At 33.9% G+C, this 16,742-nt stretch overlaps 1 protein-coding gene across 1 annotated transcript; it reads right to left on the bottom strand.

Moving 5' to 3' along the window:
- Positions 1-5,100: 5,100 nt before the first annotated feature.
- Positions 5,101-16,034, bottom strand: LOC109073119 (G protein-activated inward rectifier potassium channel 3-like). The gene is made up of 8 exons (XM_019089291.2): positions 15,547-16,034; positions 11,261-11,674; positions 10,762-10,975; positions 9,952-10,153; positions 7,740-7,932; positions 7,393-7,590; positions 7,179-7,309; positions 5,101-5,844 (listed from the first exon to the last, which is right to left on the bottom strand). Exons 2-8 carry the CDS (start codon positions 11,556-11,558, stop codon positions 5,569-5,571), a joined length of 1,512 nt encoding a protein of 503 aa, XP_018944836.1. The 5' UTR covers positions 11,559-11,674; positions 15,547-16,034; the 3' UTR covers positions 5,101-5,568.
- Positions 16,035-16,742: the final 708 nt, after the last annotated feature.

Here is a 16,742-nt window from a genome sequence, read left to right as displayed (position 1 = left end):
TCCCAGTGCTCTTGATCAGATCAGCACGGTGCGAGCGCTATCCACAATGACACTCTGTAGAGATGCTAGAGGTGAAGGGAGAGAGAGAGAAAGAGCCTGGATGTTGTTCACATGCAAACCTCCCAGCATGCCCTACATGAGGGGGTGTCATGAAAACAATGTGATTTATAAATTAACTGTAAAATATAACGTACAAGTCTAAGTTTCTTAAACTGTTCAGTAATAATTAATATTATGCAATTCATTTTTTAACATAACTATTAGCTGTCAGAATAAAGACAGTTGCACAAACCATTTAAATAGACCACAAAAGTGTTTTGCACAAGGCCTCCTTAAGGTTTCACAAGCTCATGTTTGAAAAAACTATGTCAGTATTGTAATGAAGAGGAAAGGCAAGGAGGGGCGTATTAGACAGAAAAGAAAGAGAGCAAGGGAAATGAGATGTAAAACAGTATCTCTTTTGTTTATCATTTTGAAATTTTCTGAATTCTGCACTGGTTTTGGAGGAAAATCTGTGCAATTTAAACATGTTACAATGCGTCAAATGGAAATGAGGTAAATACATTCTCACTCCTAGCTGAAAGCGCAATCAAACTGCACAAAATATTTCATAAATGAGCAACAAACTGGCATTTAAACATATTGCAATGTTTAAAATGGAACTGAGGTAAAGGCATGCTCAATAATAGCTGAAAGCACAATCAGATTACTCAAAATATTTCATAAACATGGTCAAAGGATGTGTAAAAGTTTGTGAACGGCAGATGTTTCAATTCCGCTGATCTTTCTGTAGGGTGCTGCGGGCACAGATTCAGTGTAGGCCTGCTTATAAGACGTTCAAAGACAACCCCACTGAGCTTTGGGGCTTATACAGATCTGTAGGTCTGTTACTATGTAGAATAGTGAAATGATGAATCTGTGCACTCAGCCTCGCTGCAGCCACTGCCCTCTAGTGGCACTTCCAGGCCGTGCAAGGCAACTAGACTGCAGAGCTGGTGGTATACAGCACATGCAATAACCTTGCGTCTTAAAGAAACAATGCAAACGTCTATTTTTAAATGATCAGTGTGGTAAATACAGCGAAACCAAACGGTTGTGGTGAAACACTGAGGCGAATCAGTGAAACAGAAAGGAGCAGGAGGGAGATGACAGAGGACAAAAGAGTCAGCAGGTCAGAGAACAATCAATACGTTAACATTTACCCATAATCTCACTGGGTTAAGAAGAGGACACGTTTGTGCATGTGAAGTACTTGTGATTCCCACACAGGAAGTGATGGTCAATATATAAATTTAAATATTTATAATTAAAACTGAACAGATTATTATTGAATCGTTTTTATGATACTAAAATATGTAGAAATGTATCTGATTCGCCCAACAGTTAATGTAATAAAATAGCATTAATATAAGTGAGTTTGGGGTGGGACTATTTAGCAATTGTGTCTCGCAGTTCCGGTTGGTGCCACTAGTGGCGCCAAATTGCATCCTTTTTTTTTTTTTTTAAACGGGTCATATAATGCGATTTCAAGTTTTCCTTCCTCTTTGGAGTGTTACAAGCTCTTGGTGCATAAAGAAGGTCTGTAAAGTTGCAAAGACTAAAGTCTCAAATCCAAAGAGATATTCTTTATAAAAGTTAAGACTCGCCCTCCTAAAACACCTTGTTTAAACACGCCCCCACATGTCTACATCACTATGTGGGAAGATTTGCATAACGCCACCCAAATGTTCACGCAAAGAAAGAATGTGTAATCTTTGATTCTCGCTGTTGACGCCGGCGCCTCTGAGACACTGTTTCGTTGTGAAAGCGAAACTACTTTGTTTGGATTCCCAACAGAGGACATAACCAGAAATCAGCGATTAAGTTGTATTTACAACACTGTTCCAGAACAGTTCAGTTCAACCCAAATATTCGAGTGTCTTAATGTCTTGTAGCACCGGTGTTCTGCATGCATCACACACACTGGGGCGTAACATTTCCGCCACATGCTTTTGGCATTCGGCCAATCACAACACACTGGATAGCTGGCCAATCAGAGCACACCTCACTTTTCAGAACGAAGAGCTCTGTAAAAAATGACGCGTTTCAGAAAGGCGGGGCATAGAGGATAAACAATAATGTACAGTATGTGGAAAATAATGTGTTTCACATTTAATTACACCAAATACACAAAATAATGTTATTTTTAGCAACATCATATGACCCCTTTAAGAAACAAATAAGTTCATTAAATTTTCAATGTACACATCTTAATCTCCAGACATTAGGTTGAATATAGTTTTATTAAGATTTATAATACATAAATAATAAAGCTTAAAAACATATTTTAAAAATGTCAACAGCAGCAAAAGCAAGAGGTGAAACCTGCATGAGAGCAGAGTTTGTGCTTATCATATGTGCTAAAGACATTCAAGTGAGCTACAAAACACATACAGGACAGCACACGCTAGAACACTTCGGGAAAACACACTGTTTCTCTCAGCCTGGTTCAAACTCAATTTTTAAAGGTGCACTCAGTAACTTTTCCCTCGTTAAAAAAATTACACAAATACATGAGAAATATGTTTAAAATCATCATATGAGATAAAGATTCATATTGTAGCCTAAATAAATTAATACTTTTATATTCAATAAGGACACATTAAATTGATCAAAAATTACAATAAATACATGTACGTTCTTACAAAAAAAAAGAATGTAAAATAAATAGTTTTTTGAATTATTTCTATTCATAATTCATGAATCCAGAAAACAAAATCACCATTTCCAAAATAAAAATAAAAAATAAAAATAAGCAGCAAATCAGTATATTAGAATGATTTCTGAAGGATCATGTGACACTGAAGACTGGAGTAATGATGCTGAAAATTCAGCCTTACATCACAGAAATAAATTACATTTTAAAATATATTCAAGTAGAAAACAGTTGTTTTAAATTGTCTTAATATTTCACATTATTACAGGTTTTTTTTATGTATTTTTGATCAAATAAATGCAGCCTTGATGAGTATAAGAGACTTCTTTAAAAAACACAAACATTTGAAATTTCAGAATAATTTAATCATGGATGTAGGCAAACACTTCTACACTGGCACTGAGAACTGAGAACTTCAACCATAATAAAGACAACAAAATTTACTGAGTGGACCTTCAATTTATTCAAACTCTTCTGAACATTTACCCTTCTGAAGTGAGTATACTGAAATAAAATAGAATTTTTATAATGATGCATTGAAAGCTTTCATTAATAATAAAGGTCCAGATTGATGTTTTTTATGTAACACACCACACACACATTACTCTACATAAACACACATCAGTGCATCACTCACAAGAGTTCAGTCTGAGGTTTTCAGCATAATCATGTAAAAAGAACATAAAAACATATTAAGAGTCTTTATGGTTTCTTTGGTTTATTGTGAATATATTTTATAGTTTTTGTTTTGTGTTAGGGATCAATGTTCCAAAACCAAAGCATTAAACATGATTATTCTAAAGGAAACTTAGAGAACTAGAAATACTTGATCACCTTCATTTTTATGAACTATATCTACAATTCTGTGTTAAACTCTTTTGGTATTAAAGAGACCATCAGAAAAATATAAAGAGCATCATATGAAAATCTATTTTTTTATTAAACTCTTTAAAAAATGCAACTGTTCCCTTTAACTTAAAAGTGTGTGAATGTAAAAAAAAAAAAAAAAAAAACTGTTTCTTCTGCAATGTTGCTGTTTCATTAATATACTTTTTTGTTTTTTGTTTGCTGTGTTCATTTTGATTGTACTTATTTGTTGTATGCATATGGAAAATATGGATAATTCATTGGTCTTCTCATTTTTGCCAAGCTTGTTTCCCTTGTTCAGCTCATTCTCAAATAAAGCATATATATATCATATATATTATATATATATATATATATATTATATATATATATATATATATATATATATATATATATATATATATATTATATATATATATATATATATAATATATATATATATATATATCCTCTTGCACCAAACCTCTCGACTAACTTAACCAGCAAAACCTTAGTCAATCAGCTTCACCAGAAAGATCACCCACAAACCAGTCTGAAGCTGAACCAGCATGGGAATAGACCTGGACCAGACATTCCTTGTGGCATTACGTTAGTTAATATGTCAAAAATGGCCTGTTGATGTGTTAGAAATTTTCACTGATTAATATCAATTCTCTTTATTGGCCACTTTTAAATTTCTCTCTCTTATTTCATCTGCGACAGCAACTGAGCAATGAGTTATTTGTTGCTATGAACACATTTGAATTCAATAAATAAGAGATACAAAGAACAGCAGTGTGTTTGTACAGCTAATTAATCACAGGATGATGTTAATTTCTACATTGATTTAATTAGGATATTGAAAAGTCATAATGGCATAATAGCATCCAATATCTCTCTTATTTTAATCCATTTAATCCATTTATCATCTAGATCCACTCACATAATGGCATGGATACAAACCGAATGACTTTCCCAGGCTAAACTCTGTTCGGCAGTCATCAGCGTGTGCTAATTTTATCACCGGCTGACTCTTAAGAAACTAATGCTAAATTCTGCTGTGTGATGTTGCAAATTGGAATGTAATGTCACCATAGTAACACATTCACTTCTTTTTCAGGTACATGTGAAACTAGCCAACGTGACAGTAAACAACTTGCGCTGACTTCTAAAAGATTGTTTTAAAAACAGTAGCGGCTGAACCGAACTGGCTGAACACTTGAAAGAAAAGCGGTGAAACGTTAAGGACTGTTAAGTTTACTCAAATGATTGAAACTAATACAAATCAGACATGTTAGCTCAGTTTCAAAACCTAGCGAGTTCCCTACCTAAACACCATGTAAGATATTTTGTTTTAGCCTCATTTTAAAGGGATAGTTAGTCGTTTACTCGCCCTTCTGTTGTTCCAAACTTGAATGAGTTTCTTTCTTCTGAAGATATTTTGAGGAATGTTGTTAACCAAACAGCTGCTGGTAGCCATTGACTTCTATAGTAGGAAAAAAAAATACCATGGAAGTCAATGGGGACCAGCAACTGTTTGATTACTCAAATTCTTCGAAATATTTTCTTTTCTGTTCAGCAGAAGAAACAAACTTCTATAAGTTTAGAACAACATGAGGGTGAGTAAATTATGACAGAGTTTTCATTTTTGGGTAAACTATCCCTTTAAGACAACACCACACGTGTGCTTCACAGGTTTCATTTAATTTAGAATGATACCTAAGTAGACGGCAGACAGCGAGGCAGCCCACTAGAGTTTGAATTAGAGCTACTGAGTGAATTCAAAGGCAGTGTTGTCGTGAAACATCAAAAGTTAAGATTTAATGTGACTGAAAACACAGCAAGGAAACACTAGGATTTCCCCCTTGGGGAAAGTATTCTATGCTAGGCATTAGCGACTATACATTGTAAAATCTAACTCAAAGAAGGCGGCTTGGATCATTGAACAATCCAGTTTAAAGTTAAATTTACATCAACTGTGGACTCCTTCGAATATTTTCCGTACCTTTTTACATTCTTGCATCCTTTTAAGCCTCAGACTCTGATTGGTCAGTGGTCACACTGCCGTTCTGCTCTCCTACAACCGATTGGTCCTGGGTATTTGTAACTCCGCCCACAGTAAATGTTGGCCCGTCTCCCTCCCTGACAGATTCTGAATCAGTGGACTTCACCGTTTGCTCAGTCATATTAGGCCCCTCCCATTTCTCTTCATCAAGCCGACTGGAGATCGACCAATAGAGATGAGCATCCAAACGGGCGGCAGCCAATGCCAGGGCTCTTGCAGAACAGGAGGGCGTGTCCACCTTTGAAGGTCATGAATAACGTTAGTAAGTGTATTTAAAGCATTTATCTAAATCTTCATTCTGTGAAAGATAACAAAAAGACATAAATTTTGCTCAATTTGATCGCGTCTGTCCGTTTACATACGTTTAAGTATTTTGTAATTTACACACGTAGTTTAAGTATTTTGTTATTTAATATTTTGGTTTTTAAAATATTAATTTTTTATATTTTTATTTTTTCTTAAAATATATATTTAATTTTGTTTATTTTGTTTCTTAAAACTTAAAATGGTTTTAAATATTAATAAAAAATTAAATATTAACTACATATAACTATTTCTTTGAACAAATTAAAATGGTTTGTTAATTAAATAAATTGAAATATTATTTTATAAATATTAACTAATTATCACATTATTTATTTTGCTCTATAATAAAATGCTGGTCTGCTTTGCACAGACAGAAGATTATTACAGAGCATTTGAACTAGCTAATACAGAGGATTCAACATAAATTATTTAACTGAAAAACTGTATATTTGTACACACATATGGTACTCCACATAAAGAAATATTTATATGTAAATATTCATTTAAATATTACCTATTTATGACAATATTATTTTAAATAAAATAATAATATTATTTTATTTATTAAAAAACTAATACAACATAAAATGGTTTATTGTAGCTTTATACATGCTGTTTGGCCAGGACAGAAAGGACAATGTGATTGTGTAAGTAGTTTGATTTCTTCTGCCGATGCACATTCATGACTCATCCAAAACTACAGCATCACCTGAAGCAACTTGAATCAGAATTTTTGATCGATTGTGCACATAAAATCTCAAAAGTAAAGAGATATCTTCTGCTTTTTAAATAAAGTGCCGGTCAGCCTTGCACAGACAGATGATTATTACAAAGACTTTGAACCAAATACGGTGGTATCAACATATATTAGTTTACTGAAAACTTTGTAAGGGATTTAAGAAAAAACTATATAAGAGATGATGCACACTGCAAACTAAAATCCAGATATGGTGATACAGCTACTTAACAAACAAATAAATACATGCAAATGAAACATTGATTTAGCCCATGGTCAAGGGTGAATTATACCATTTAGCGTCATTGCACTCTTAAAAACAGATTTAGCCATAGATTTCTAAAAAACCTAAATAACCTTTTCCACTATTAAGAACCTTTTGTGGAATGTAAAAGTTCCATGGATGTTAAAAGTTCTTCATGGAACCCAAGATGCCAATAAAGAACTTTATTTTTAAGAGTGTATACACCAATATGTCGATTGTGAAATTTATTTTTATGAAATAGAAACTCCCATTCTGCACCACATACCTCAAAAGTGTGGTGAAAAGCCCCATAATCCACGTCAAAGAATCCCTCGGCCAGCGTCATCATGGGACTAAACCTGTGACCCCATAACAGTTCTTCAGCCAGGTAAGAGCTCCGTGCCTGACAGGTCATACCTGTAGATCAGAATATACACGTCAATTACTGAACACAAATCAAAACAACACATTTCACATAATATATCTAAGTATTAGTGTACCTGTAGCTTCCACCATCCCTTCCAAGATGACAACAACCTCAAAGTCCTCTTTCTCCAGCTGAGATTGTGACATATCCCAGAACGGAGAGCGGACATCTATCTCGTGAGAGATCACCAACGGAGACACCAGGAAGAGACGATCGTCCCCCGTCTCAAAACCAACACTGATATCCGTCTGATCCAGCGGAATAAACTCACCTAAAGAGAAAGACAACAAAACAAACGGTTCTGATAAGAGAATGTTGACAACATTGTCCACTATAGTCACCAGGGGGCACTGGTTATATATTCTATGAGGGTGCTGATGATGAAGATGAGGCCTGTGAGCGTGGTAAATGCTGTCTTACCCTCCTGTGTCTGTTTGGATTTGATAAGTTTGGCTCTCATGTTGGCGCCCACAATGTGGGAGGATCTCAAGTCCCCGACGCGGAACATCAAACAGAGCTTGTCATCCCGCAATGAGATGACAGCATTACGAGAAAACACCAAGGTCTCAGCACGCTTATTCGGCTGGGAGATCTTCACAAACATACAACCAACCTAATGAGAGATGAAGAGAGAAAGAAACTGATTTTTACAAACTGTGATTTTTACATTTTATAATGTGAGTGGTGCTCAGTGATATTTTTGTATTATTTATGTACTATTTCATTGTTTATTCATATTTTTTACGGTGGCCGAGAGAGCGCAATGTGAAAAATAGAAAAAGCACCAGCAAATCAAGAAAACATCTTCTTCAGTTTGACAGCAGGTGCTGCAAATGCTCACAACGCAAACAGATAAAGAAACGCACTGCAAATGCTCACAACACAACCAAATAAAGAATTTTATTTGCATTTTTAATTTTGTTAAAGTTTCTAATTAAAGTTTTTTAAGTTTAAGTTTTATTTCTAACATGCAGTACATAATTTATCAGCTTTATTTCAATTAACAATTTTTTAAATAGTTTAAATTTTAGTTGTAAGAGCCATAAGTTATTTGTTTCTTTATACAGATGTGAAATTTACAATGGTGTGGATTATGCAACTGTTAAATAATAGTAATTAAACTATTTAATGTTTCTTATAATACTGTAAATGATGGTGACATCATTTCCAGCAATAGTTTTGTCATGCAAGATTGGAGTGATACAGTTTATTGACTTTTTCCAGTTAATTTTGTTATTAAATTTCACTTGAAAAGAAGTTACTGGACTACTGGATGTCATTTGAGTTCAAATCACACTCACATATAAAAGCCTCAAATATGAGAAATTGGACAGATTGCTAATGCTATCACAATAGTTAAAAAGGTCAATAGTTATTAATACCTTACCTTTTAGCATTCAGATACTAGAGGACATGACCTTTTACAAAAGCAGATACTAGAGCACATGACATTTAGAGAGAGTGTGTGCTGTGTTTAAGTGTGTGTGTGAACACAGCCCCCAGGGGCAACATTTAAACCAGGACATGGAGATATAAATGAGCTCATCATAACCACAAAAATACATCAAAATAGGCTAGAAAAGAGAATGAGAAGGGGGTTGAATTTGGCAAAAGCGACAGAATTAGAAAAGGAGAAAAGGAAAGACAGACACAGAAACAGAGGGAGAGGGTATGCACATCTGTGCTCCAAAACGCATGACTCATTTGCTCTTGCTATGGATGATATAACTCAGTAGAGCACAAATCAACAAACCAAAGCCACGTGCAAAAAAAAAAAGAAAAAAAAAAAAAAAAAAACACCCCTGCCAGACCACATTGTACATGGGAATCATGGGGCACTTTCTACAAAAAGAGTGTAAATAGTACCTGAAATGCTTTAAAATGATTTGCTTTTTCATCAAAAAAAGTGCTTAAAAAGTGCTTAACCTTCACAAAATCATCAACCACAGGAGGTTAACTAAATATTATATGTTCTTTAATTTTCTATTTATTTCGCAACTCTGTTACCAAAATTTGAGACAACCATCTGTTTGATTTTTTTCTTTTCTAGAAATAAACATTAAATCATTAAAACATATAAAAAATAACAGTGTTGTGTATATATACATATGTAAATTTTTACAAAGATATATATACAATAATATTAATAATAATATTTAAAAAACATTTTAATGTTGTTAATAAAAGATATAAAAATAATAGTGTTGAAACATTAAGACAATAAATGACAAAATTTATTATATGTAATTTATATATTTTTAATAATCTTTAATACATATTTGATGTCAATAAAAGAATGCAAATAGTACCTGAGATGCTTTAACAATATTTTTAAAGGCACTAAATAATATTAAGTATTAATATTAATATTAATATTAATATTATAATATAATATTACTATTAATAATATAAAGGTAATATTATTTAATTAATAATCTGAAAATATATTTTAAAATTTTTGTTGATAATCTTATAATGGTTCGGCTTGATTAATGTAGTCAGCATTACAATTTGTACAAAAAAATATAAATAGATTGCACAGCAAAAAACACAAGATCTGTGGATTTTTAAAAAAGTAATTGGATGCCAAAGTGTACCATATTTTTGAGGAAAGTGGTCTGTCTGATCTTACCATGAATGCATTGACCATAGATCCCAGTATGGCCTGTAGCAGGAGTAACATGGTGCCCACTGGACACTGGTCAGTGATGACACGGTGACCGTAGCCAATGGTCGTCTCTGTTTCAATGGAGAAAAGGAATGCGGAGATGAATCCATTAACATTATTTACACATGGAGTCCATGCCTCATCCTCCAAATGATCCAGATCACCCCTGCCATACAAAAGAGGAAGGGAGAGAGAGCGTCAGAGAATTTTTGACAGAATGTTTTGTTTGTGAAAACGAGTCCTTTTCTTTTTTTAAATCACACAGTCTCCTTCAGTTAATTGGCTCTTGCATCTTACAGCGCAAAGAGGAGCGCTTGTTCTCAAGTGTCCACCTACACAAATAACTTGTGTTCATATCTAGCATGGACAAAAATTACAGAGTGTGGACGACACAAATGCACTGCATCTATGAGCAGAAAACTTGATTGAGAAGTATTCCTCAGGGATGAAGTGATTTTATTTTTTATTTTCATTTTTTTGCCAATATCAAAAACCTATATATATATATGTATGTGTGTGTGTATGTGTGTGTGTGTGTATATATATATATATATATATATATTTTTTCTGTTTAGCTTTCATTTATTTTTATTTAAACGTTAGTTTTTGTCAAGTTTTATACATACATATATTATTACAATGCACACCAATTGTCACCAATACATTCCACATTCTTTATTTACTGAAGAAAAATCATATTTTGCATAAAAAAAGAGTATTATGATTTAAAAGGGTTAAAAGATATAAAACTGTGTTTGTTTGTGTTATTCACACCTGCAGTATGCAATGAGGTACCATATTGCTCCAAAGAAGAGCCAGGTCACTGCATACGCCATGACAAAGACCAGCAGAGAGCAGCGCCAGTTCAGATCCACTAGAGTGGTGAAGATATCGGTCAGGTAACGGTACGTCTTGCGCATGTTACCATGCTGCACATTACAACGGCCATTTTTCTCCACATAGCGCTGTCTCTTACGCCTGCTGCGCCCTGGAGAGAAAGTGAGAAAAATTACAGCAGACACAAAAAGTAGGCAAACACCATCACTGAGCAGCTTACCGCAATCCATATTAAAAAACTGACAAAGATTGACAAAGTAAAACTGAGATTTACACATGCAAAAACTATAAAAATGCTAAATTAACAAGCAGAAGACCGGTGGCATTGTATTCCTGTAGAGGTGTTTGAGTAGGACAGTCTGTTTCATTACAGGTAAGCAGAACACAATCTTGACAGCCACCGACTCCTACAGCATCTAATATAATTGAGTCTTACCCCATCCGAACCTGCCCCTCTCTTGCCCTGGCACTTGAATTTTCTTCTTGAATGGCAGATTGGCTTGCGCCTCCCTTGCTGCCATCTTGTCCTGGAAGGACATGCTGTTATTGGCCTGTTGCTGTGTGGGCGGGGCTGTCTCCGTGGTTACGACATGCCCCAGCTCCTCAAATGCATCCTGTACATTGGTGGGCAGAGCATCCTTTGGGGCTTCCTCCACAGGCTCCTCCCCTTTCTCTGGTACTGGGAGGGACAGGGATTCGGAGCACGAGGAGAAGCCGGTGTTGTCCAGTGCCATTGTGTGTGTGTGTGTGTGTGTGTGTGTTAAGCAGTAAGTGAATTTGTGTGTGGTAACAATGTTTCTCAGAGCCTTATTCTCAGTTGCAGAGTTTCATTTGTGCCTTTGTTTGATTTATTTAAATGAGAAAGTGAGAGTGAGAGAGAGATAGATAGTGATTGATAAAAAAAAGAAATAATTAATTTTTTTTTATGGGTTGGATGTTTTTTTTATATCTATTTTTTATTTCTTTGTATTTATTTCAAAGCAATTTGCATCCACCAAAAAGGAAAACGGCTTTATTTCACTGCTGATTATTGCTTAACATTAATTTCAAACTTGCCTTTCAATCACTGCCCCCGTTATGCATTAAGCATCCAATTAACTGCCTGAAATTAACTTAAGTAGATTACATTGATGACTTCATGCAATTCAACCTTAAAAAAAAAAAAAAAAAACATTTTCCATATCAAACACGCAGTTGATGAAGGTTGTTTCATTACACAGTCCAACATCTGATCTGTTATCAGAAGGGCTCTTAGCAAAACACACAAACCCAAAGAGCAGAGTGATATATGGATGTCTAACTTGACTTGAATTAACCTCCGGGTTCAACAGCTAAACACATTTTCACAAGAAAGTGAAAAGGCAGCTAGAGGATTTAGGCTCACTTTGTGTTGCATTTAATCCACAGCTCTGATGCCCACACAAATATAAATGCACCCAGAAACGGGCAACCGTCCACGTGATACTAAACATACAGGTCTGCATTTCCCAAAAGCATCTTAAGCCTAAGCACAACATAGAAATGCTGATGAGTACAATTAAAGGATTGTTTGAGGTTCAAAACAAGTGAAGATCAATGCCAAAGATGCTGCTGATTGCCACAGACAATAATTTTGATTTGTTTCACTGTGTTTACAATAATGCACTTACAATCGAAATCTATGGGACAATACAGTCAATAAATGTGCAGTCTGTGAATTTCTGTGAAAGCCCATATTAATTTTTTTTCTATAAAAATGTGTGCTATATGAACGCTGTCTATATCGTCCTTTTATCAGTGGGATTACTTGTCAAGGAGGATTCCAGTAGGTGGATTTTTTTCTATGTAAACAGTTCATTTCTGGTATATTTTCAATGCAGAATCCACTGCCTTGTAATGGTCATGACAGGAGAAAAGTAGATGTAATGTTGAAAACACAACATTATTAAGTAGTAAGTGATTTTATCAGACTAATCTCATGTTAACAAGAGTTATATAGTAAATGTATGGGGCCACACTTTCAAAACAGCATTTTGACATTTTTCCTTGCAAAGTTCCACAGATTTCAGTTGTAAAAAAATATTTGTGTTAGTTAAAATTAAATAGACTACAAAAAAAATTTTTTTAGCTAATTCCCAAGGCATTCAAACTGATTTACTAATTTTTAAACTTAAAAAAGTCTAACCAAAATTTAATTGAAAACAGAAAACATTAAAATACAAATCAATTCAAATAAAATAATAATAATAATAACAATGAATAAAAATAAAATAATAAAAAAACAAAATAACAATAAAAACCATAATAGTATCTCAGTGATATTAAAATAAATGCCCATGGAGTTCAATAGTAAGCAGGGTTATTTTAGTTAAAACTGTTATTTGAATAAAATAAACTAACAACAACAATAATAATAAACTTCAAATAATGACATATTATTAATAATAAAATAATTACTTGTTTCCAAGTCATCAATTCATATGTTCCTTAAGTTTATGTAATAAAATAACTAAAACTGAAATAAAATAATTGAAATGTTAAATAAAATGAAAACTATATAGAAATGTCAAAGAAAATAACTAATGAAAATGACAAAATTTCACCACACAAAATTACTAAAACTATAAATAAAATAAAAATGAAAAAGTAAATAACGAATTACAAAAATAATCAAAATTATAATAGTACCTCAATGATACTAAAATCACACTGTAGGTGCATTGCAGTGAACAAAGCTTTATTCGTTGGACTCTGCTGTCATTTTCAAGCATAACTGTGAGTTTAACCATCCTGACTGTCTCAGCTGTCTCAACCAGGGCCATGAGTATCTGCTTGTGTTCAGGAAACCTGTCTGAAAACAGTTATTTTTCACAATGCTACTGCCTTAGAAAGCAAACAATCAGCTTTAACTCACATACAGAACTTTCCTTTATAAACAACACAATACGCACAGAATGAAAACCTCTATCCGCTCAGAAAGATAAACAAAGCCAGTCACAGTTCCTCATCTCATCATAGCAGAAAAACAGTGACATGGCCTGCATTAAAAACCGCCTTCTTGTTTTCATTGCACAGAATATCAAACATCCTGTATCTAGAATCACATATCACATCACTACTGATTCATCTATAATGGCATATTTCACTGCTGCATCATCTCTCCAGTAATGATAACATCTGTCTGACTAAGTCTGATCCTGTGTGCTGTGTTTACACACGGTTTTAGGGTGCGAAGTCCAGCAAGATGATATATATAACTCTGATAGTGTGGCAGTAGTAATCACGCCTACTTGAAGATTGATCATGATCTGCCTTCTTGGTCTGGGCCTCATTTAGACGCATGAATCTTTCATGGAGTGAGTGGATCTGTGTGGAGACATGCTCATGTGTTCAACACAAAGTACTGGAGTAACGTTACAGAGCCGGAATAGAGGATTGTCAAAACAGACTGGATATCTCGGACTGCCATATCTCAGGATTTGCAGGGCTCAGCTAGGGCACACACACACACACACACACACACACACACACACACACACACAAAGAAATCAATCCTACTTGAATTAGACTGAATGGAGCATGTAGCACAGATGAAAAAATGAGCTGCATTGTGGACAAATCTACTGTGTTTGTGTGTATATAGCGCACAATAAACAGTAAAATAGTAGCCTATTGTTTGACATATACCATGCTATGCCTACATAATTAATATTGCATAGTTTATTAAAGTAAAATGGAAAGGAAAAAGTGTGTGTATTCATGTATTTGTGTTTGTCTCTGTTTTTCGGTCTGTTTGTGTGGGTGGTTTGTTCACAGTCCTGATGGAAAGTGGGATTGTCATGTTTTCTAATTTTGGTCTTTTGGGAGAAAAGAGTGTTAGATGCGACATAAAGCTGCAATTACACACATACATGTTCACACACACACATGTTCACACACACAACCAGTGGCCTATGTTTGTTTGGGAGACCACAGGATCACTGCCTGCTGTTTATATGACTATTACAGCCTTACTGGAATATAAACTAGTGGAAAACACAAGGTTTTTTGAAACTGTACACTTTAAAAGACCATCAGATAATACTACTTGTGGATAACAATTAATGCTACACTGCGTATATTTTTTAAGTTAAAACAACATTTACACAAAAAACACTGTTTTGGGATCATTATTATTGCAAATATTGTTACTGTAATTATATATATATATATATATATATATATATTTATATATATATATCATAAGTATTTAAGCATATAGAGTGGAAATTATATATATTTAAGCAATAAGAATAAAATTATATATATTTTTAAAATATATATTTTAAGCATAAAAGAGTGGAAAATATATATATATATATATATTATATATATATATATATATATATTATATATATATATATATATATATATAAATTATTTCCACTCTTTTATGCTTAAAATATATATTATAAAAATATATATAATTTAAATTTTTTATAATAATAGCAATTTTATGCAATTCATTATTAAAAAGTTTTTTTTTTTTATGTATTATTGTTGTTCTCCATTTTGTAGCCTACATTTAATATTTCAGTTCCAATCAGTATTTAAAATACTTGCAAGCAATCATGCAGTCACATAAAGCAAGAACCAAAACGTGAAATAAGCATATAATGCATGCACATTTGCTAATGTTTAACTAATAACATGTCTTGAGCAGCAAATAAACATCAACCAGTAGAAGCGTACAACTAAGCCTACCTGCCACGATGGCGTTCTCCAGCACGTTAACTTGAGCGTTTATACACTTGAGATCTTCAAAAGCCCTTCGGGTTTGTTAGTCCAAATCTCTCATGTTGGGCTTTTCGATCAGACTCATACTCATGATGATGATGGTGGTGGTGGTGGTGGTGGTCTACAGCGGGTGGGAACAGCGACGCAGCATCACTTCAGCATCACTTCACCTCCAGGAAACAAAAGAGAGCCAGCCAATCCACACAGAGCGAGAAGGAACTTGTGAAATATTAATCGAAACGCAATCTTGTGCTGCAGATGATGGCAATGAATCCTCTTTCCACTGCGGAGAGGCTCCTGATTAAAATGGAGGCGATCGGGCTGTCAGGATGGATGAGAGATTGGAGAGCGAAGCGGCGTCGGCGTGATTCACCGGCCCTACGCAGGTGTTCGCGCGCGTGTGTGTCTGAGAGAGAGAGAGGGAGAGAGAGAGAGAGAGAGAAAAGAGGCAGAAATCGTAGAGAATTGGGCAATTAGAGGTAGGATGGAGAAGGGGAAGAGGGGAGGAGAAGAGGGGGTGGAGATGAGGTCATTGTCACAAAAATATCTCTCGCACACATCATAAAAACATGAGCCACCATAATGATTTTTTACTTAAAATATACCGCATAAATGTATTTCGTCATATTTTTATTTTAAATTATTTTTAATGCAACCAAATTTATGAAAGCATATTTTATGCATAAATAAATATATAACAGTATGATTCCATTAATATAATATAATATTATATTCAAATGTCATGAGGAAAATTAAACGAGGAAAATGTAACCCACCTTCTAAGAAACGATACTGCAATTTGTCATTTAAAACCTGAAGAATTACATATTTTTGTATGTTATCAAATATTTAATAACAGTGCTTGTTGGTTAAAATGTGCTTTAAGTATGCAGTTTGGTTAGGTTTAATCTTGTAGACTAATTAGGGAGCAATGGAGTTGAATGATGAAATGTCAATTTGTCTGCTAACGTGAAATCATTGCAGCAGTCTAGTGTGTTTGTGTGTGTGTGTGTGTGTATATGTGTGTGTATACTAAAATATTTTTTTTTATATATATTGTCAATTTGTCTGCTAACGTGAAATCATTGCATATATACACATTATATATATATATATATATATATATATATATATATATATATATATATATATACACACATAGC

This window comes from Cyprinus carpio, chromosome A2 (genome assembly GCF_018340385.1).
Source record: "Cyprinus carpio isolate SPL01 chromosome A2, ASM1834038v1, whole genome shotgun sequence".
Lineage (NCBI taxonomy): Eukaryota > Metazoa > Chordata > Actinopteri > Cypriniformes > Cyprinidae > Cyprinus > Cyprinus carpio.
This window is presented reverse-complemented; position numbering and strand designations above follow the sequence as displayed.